Source organism: Pelobates fuscus, chromosome 3, assembly GCF_036172605.1.
Source record: "Pelobates fuscus isolate aPelFus1 chromosome 3, aPelFus1.pri, whole genome shotgun sequence".
In the NCBI taxonomy this organism is placed as follows: domain Eukaryota; kingdom Metazoa; phylum Chordata; class Amphibia; order Anura; family Pelobatidae; genus Pelobates; species Pelobates fuscus.
This window is the reverse complement of record NC_086319.1, coordinates 299,210,619-299,216,618: the sequence shown is the minus strand read 5'-3', so window position 1 is coordinate 299,216,618 and position 6,000 is coordinate 299,210,619. Positions and strand designations below refer to the sequence as shown.

The 6,000-nt window shown below is 40.1% G+C and overlaps 1 protein-coding gene across 4 annotated transcripts in view; it reads left to right on the top strand.

The window, feature by feature from the left end:
- Window positions 1-6,000, top strand: part of SLC24A1 (solute carrier family 24 member 1) — a 139,625-nt gene continuing 133,625 nt past the window's right edge. For all 4 annotated transcript variants that reach the window (XM_063448773.1, XM_063448772.1, XM_063448771.1 and 1 more), the window contains exons 1-2: window positions 1-154; window positions 1,812-3,012. In XM_063448773.1, coding sequence (XP_063304843.1) covers window positions 1,993-3,012 — 1,020 coding nt within the window. In that variant the 5' untranslated portion in view covers window positions 1-154; window positions 1,812-1,992. The remainder of the gene's footprint in view (window positions 155-1,811; window positions 3,013-6,000) is intronic.

Here is a 6,000-nt window from a genome sequence, read left to right as displayed (position 1 = left end):
CCTCAGCAGACTTTAGCTGGGAGAGATTTGCTGGTGATGGAGACATTTTGTATTGCCTTCTCCCTTGTTCGTCTCTAATCATTGGGCTTCATGTGCCCCAAAAACTAAAAGAGCGAATGATTTCCCCAAATTGCCTGCAGGCTTACCCACTAAGGTATGTTTCAGATTTTTTTCTGTGTATCACATCTATCATAATGTGACTCCACATGGATAGTGAATTACTCTGTAGTTTTACATAGCTGACTAGAACCCTTCCTTTTGTCTAATATTTTTACTTGTAGAAATCCATACATTAGATAGTTTTTGTATTATTGCCATGTCAAAACATAATTCTTCTGAACCACCCACCCATCATTTATTATGATCCTGTTAATTGTAATTGCAAATAAGCTCTTAAACACTTGGATTTTATTATGTAAAGAGTAAATGATTGTGGATAGAAAACCGAATTTGCGCATTATAAGCCAAAATAGCCAGATTGGAAATTTAGATAGTTTGGAAGATTTTTGCAATGTCAGTGAATTTGGGCCTTAATATTGCTGTTTGTTTTGCTGTTTACAATTCACCATAATTTGGCATCTGGTAAATAAACTTCAGGGACATGTAAGGTTCAGAAGATTGCTAGAGCAGATTTTAATATGTAATACTGAAGTTACATTACAGATATCGACATTTGAGAGAATTGACACAGTGCTGGAACATGGTATGGCTTCTTCCAACACCACTCAGTTGAACAGGAGCAACTTTGGAGATACCAGTTTAGTTTGTGTGCCAAGACTGATGCGATCTCACCATGACTGGCAGATTTTAGATGCTATTGCCAGGATGGTAGGAAGGACAGAGTTGCAAAAAGAATTGACTAGAGTAGGCTACATTGCGATAACATATATATTTTTTCTGTAATATGAAAGGGGGAGGGTTTTTTTAAAATTAGCACATGCAGTCCTTCTTCGGTCCCCTGATGTATTTATATCTTTGTGTTCAAGTTGTTATATATACCGTTTTATGCTCAGATTGCTCTTTGCGTGTTGTGGAAAATTAGTACTTCTGTGCCAAACCCTTGTGATAAAATACTTTAAAACCAAAAATAACATTTATATCTATATATATATATATATATGTATTTGTATGTCCAGTAAAACCGCTGGTGTTACTGGACATACTGTGTAAATGAAAGTTATAATGACTTGGAATGTACTCAAATCGGATGGCTAGACTATCTATCTGATTCTGCAGTGTTAATTTATGATGCATATATACATAAACCTTTAAGGACTAATAACATTTCATGTAATCATCACAATCTACTCCATAAAGATCCTTTGCCAATTTGGCATGCCCTGCTTTATTTCACAGATATTTTCATGATATATGGGTGGGACATTCCATTTTTGTTTAAGAGTTTGAAAGACTAGATGGTCATCACACAAAACAGGAAATTAACTCCTTATGATAATATGCAAGGCACAATCCCTACGGGATACATTTAAGCGGGATATTTTGTAACATACAGTGTTATTCACTAAAGTGAGACTTCAGAGTGAATATCAAATTTCAAGTCAAAATAGCAAACTTGGAAAATTCTCTAAGTCAGCTAAGCTTTCAGTTTCATTACTCTTGTCTTAAATTGGAAATTCACTTTGAATTCACACTTTAGTGAATAACCTTGTAAATGTGTGAGGGGTGAATTATATTAAACATATTGTTTATAAACTGCTACGGAATGCGCTACGGAATGTGATGGCGCTATATAAATAATAAAATAATAATAATAATAATAATAAATCCGGTGTTTGGCCTTTTTTTTTTAGGATTTCCAATGATGTACTCTTAAAACTGCACATTCTGGGAAACCTCATACCAAACAATATGGAAGACAAGCACAGGAGAAAATGAAAAATTCTCTCTAAGAATTAAGACATTTTTTACTGAACAACTGTAGGACAACCACCCATTTGTTGCGGAGGCTGGTCTTGTATCCTAATCAATAAAATGTATTTACGCAGGAGAAAAAGACTACAGTGGAACAGAATAGTGTTCATAATATGTGTGATGTTTCTTTGTTCACTATACCAACTATCTCTTGATCAAAAACTGGATTCAGAACCTTGGAGAGAGACTGTTGTAGAAGATCCTAGTTCTCCAAGGGAAAACGAGGAAGAACTCAAGGTGTCTATAAGAGAACTATTAAACCAAACTACTAGAAGAACATCTACTACCACTTCTAAAACCACTTCTACTACTTCTACCACTACTACCTTTATCTCTACCACCAGCTCTACCTCAGCTTCTTCTACATCAAATGTCACAGAAAGGACCAAAACCAGGCACTGTATTTTTGTTGAGCCAGACCCAGTAACATCCACTCTCAAACCGACAATAACCACCAGTCTTACTACAACATCTAAACCCCCATTACCTCATGCCAAAGGAGAGTATCCAAGAGATCTGTTTAGCATAGAACAACGCAGGAATGGTTGGGTTTCATTTCATATCTTTGGCATGATGTACGTATTTGTGGCCTTGGCCATTGTGTGTGATGAATTTTTTGTCCCAGCTTTGGGTGTTATCACAGAGAAGCTGCAGATATCAGAAGATGTTGCTGGAGCCACCTTTATGGCTGCTGGTGGGTCTGCACCTGAACTTTTTACATCCCTCATTGGTGTATTCATTTCTCACAGCAATGTTGGTATTGGCACAATTGTGGGTTCAGCTGTTTTTAACATCTTATTTGTTATTGGTACATGTGCCCTATTCTCCCGGGAGATTCTTAATCTTACATGGTGGCCCTTGTTCAGAGATGTCTCCTTCTATATTATTGATTTGATCATGCTCATCATTTTTTTCCTGGATAATGTTATCCTCTGGTGGGAGAGCATGCTACTGCTTACTGCTTACGGGCTCTACGTAATTTTTATGAAAATAAATGTGCAGGTGGAGGGATGGGTGAAGTCGCAACTTTCCAAAAGAAAGCAACTAGTTAAAGTCATGGCCTTGGAGGACACATCTAAGGTTTGTATTGACCAATTTGATAAGGCTTCTGCAGATTAATTTTGTGAGGATGTAGAATTATAGTTGTCTATAATTTGTTGCTTCAGGATAAGATTTTTAATATAGAGATAGATTTACTGGGTGACAATGTTACTTTTGTGACAGCCTAGAATATCTATACAAAGCTTTAGTTTACATATACTTTATATTGTGTATAAGACCCGTTAGGCCTCTGTCCCTACTGTACTCTAACACTGATATGTTAGACAGTAAAACAATATCCCAAAATACCAGATCACTGAGATCTGAGCAATATTGTAAACTGTGGCAACCTTTCACATTATGCAAATGAGAAGAAAAGCTATGTCTCCCAGAATTTGCTTTATAATTATGTGAAATCTCCCCATTCTGGATTAGGACAGATACTAACAAGTTGTCTGCATTTGGTGATATTGATGTATTCTGATGGAATAATGTGCTTTCCAATCCCATAAAATGTCCTGACCGTTGAAAAAGAAGTAACATATAAAGCCATAGGTATAGAGCAGGGCTAAAATAGGCCTGGGTGTTTACACTACACAGCAACTTACTTTAAGCACTTGACCCCAATCTGTCCCGCTCCCTATGTAACACTTGTATAACACTAGCTTGGCATTCTGTATAATTGTGGGAGTGATTTTGTGTAGTGTGCAATTTTTTTTGTGTGAATGAGGTTAGCATTTTTGTTGAATGGAAGCAGGGGTCAAGTCCTGGGGAATAAAGTGTGGGAACTCACCCAAGTTCCACCCCCGCCCCCCTTTCCCAAAAAAAAATACACTTGTATGCATATATAAACGCGTGCACACACACACTGACAGGTGCACACATGCACTCACACACTCAGGTGCACACATACACACACACTCACAGACACACACACACACGACACACACATACACACTCTCACAGACACACACATACACACTCTCACAGACACACACATGCACACTCTCACAACACACACATGCACACACACACATACTCACAGACACACACACAAATTATTCATACTTTTTTTAAATTAAAAAAATGCCCACCCAGCCTCCCTACCTGGAGAGCTGGCGTGGACCTGTCCCTGGGGTCCAGTGGGGCTTCAGTGCGGCGGGCGCCTGTCTCGCTGTCAGACGCGGCGAGGGAGCTGTGTCCTCTCTGCTCCCTCTGTCTACTGATGCAGAGAGCCGGAATATGACATCATATTCCGGCTCCCGGCATCAGCAAACGGCACGTGAGGGAGCAGAGCGGACACAGCTCCCTCGCCGCATCTGACAGTGAGACAGGCGCCCGTGAGGGGGGGGTCCATCAGGAGGCCACCTCTTTGGCCCCCCCATGGCACAGGGAACACGGGGGGGGGGGGGCATTTGGGTGCAGCGTTTTTTGCCACCCCCTGAGTGCCTGCAGGACCACAAACGGGATCGATGTTCCTGCTTTAAAAAAAAAGTGCAGGAACGCCGTTCCCACGCGTTCCTGCAGGACTCGAGCCCTGCATGGAAGTATGTGTGTATGAATTTTAAGTGTTTTGTGTAAAGCAGCATAGACATTTTATTTGTTTTAAGTGTTTGCTTCTGCACATGCTATTCTTACACTCCTAATCCTTTCACTGTGCAACTCCCCTCTATCACACTGAACCAAGTTTCCCATTCACCCTGGACTCCCCCCCCCTTCCTTTCAATCTGCACACTCCCTACCCATTCACTCATTACCCCCTCAGCCATTCCTTCTGCACCCCTCTTCTATTTGCTCAGTAGTACCATCTGTCATTCAGTTTGTACCCACCTCTTATTTACACTGGACCCCATTTGTCTTTCGGGCTGCATCACTCGCCATTTTGTCTGCACTCCCTACACCATATTGTCTCCCCATTCTCCCTTTGGTAGTCCATACCCTTTCCCTGAGTGTGGCCATGTTTTTCTTACCACAGCATTTCCTCTCTCTCCTGAGTCATCTTAGTGCAGCCGAGGTGGTGTTTGGGAGAAAGAGAGCAGAGACAGGATATTTCTTTATATTCTTACCCTGTATTCTAACAATGTGCTATTGTCTCACAATGGAAGGTATTGAAGAGGATGAAGAGACAAAGGACAGAGAGAGGAACTCTTGATACATAAATAAAACATTGCACTATCTGTTGTGCTGGTCTATTGGTTGACACCAGATGTAAAAGTGAAAGTAAAATATAATGGGCTGCTTAAGGAGATTTTTTATTTCCTCAGTTGGCCTTTATCACCTTGATCATGACGGCCCAGCGGGCAAAGTGCTAAATTTTCAAAGGCCAGAACCAGACTACCAGTTTCTACGGTGACTGCTTCATATTTTATTTTAACTTTGCCCCAGTTAGGCTGCTCACACATGTTTTCCATAGAGTTACTAATATCATCATGATAAAATAATATACACTAAGCATTATAATATATAGTTGCCCCTACTTTGCTCATGTTGTGGATAGAAGATCTAATCTCCATTTGGACTTTCCTCCATGACTTAACATTTACATTATACACCTTCAAACTACAGAAGGATTTGAGGTGGTTTTGTAAGACATTACAATTTATAACGGAAGAGATTCTGATGTTTTAGAATAGATCATAGTCATTGTGGCAGACCACCACAGTATCACTGCCAAGGATTCCCTTTCCTGTAGTGTTAACTTATAGCTCCTTCCAGTGCAGGTGGTGTGTATAGCTTGTATAGCTTTTCCCCTACACATTAGTCGAGACCTAATGTTGGGAGTAGATGTGATTTTATTAGGCACAGCACAGTCATTTATAAATGGATCCCCAGCACGGGTTCCCTATTCAGAAACAGAGATAATCCCGCCCTGGTGCCTCTGTGTCCGGGAGATAATTGAGTTGCTGCGCGCTAAACTAATTTTATTGCAAGACACGGAGGATCATATTGCATATCTCTTTCTTTACTGTCCACCAATAGCAGCAAAGAATACAAAACAGAATGAAAAAATAATGCATACATAGTAAC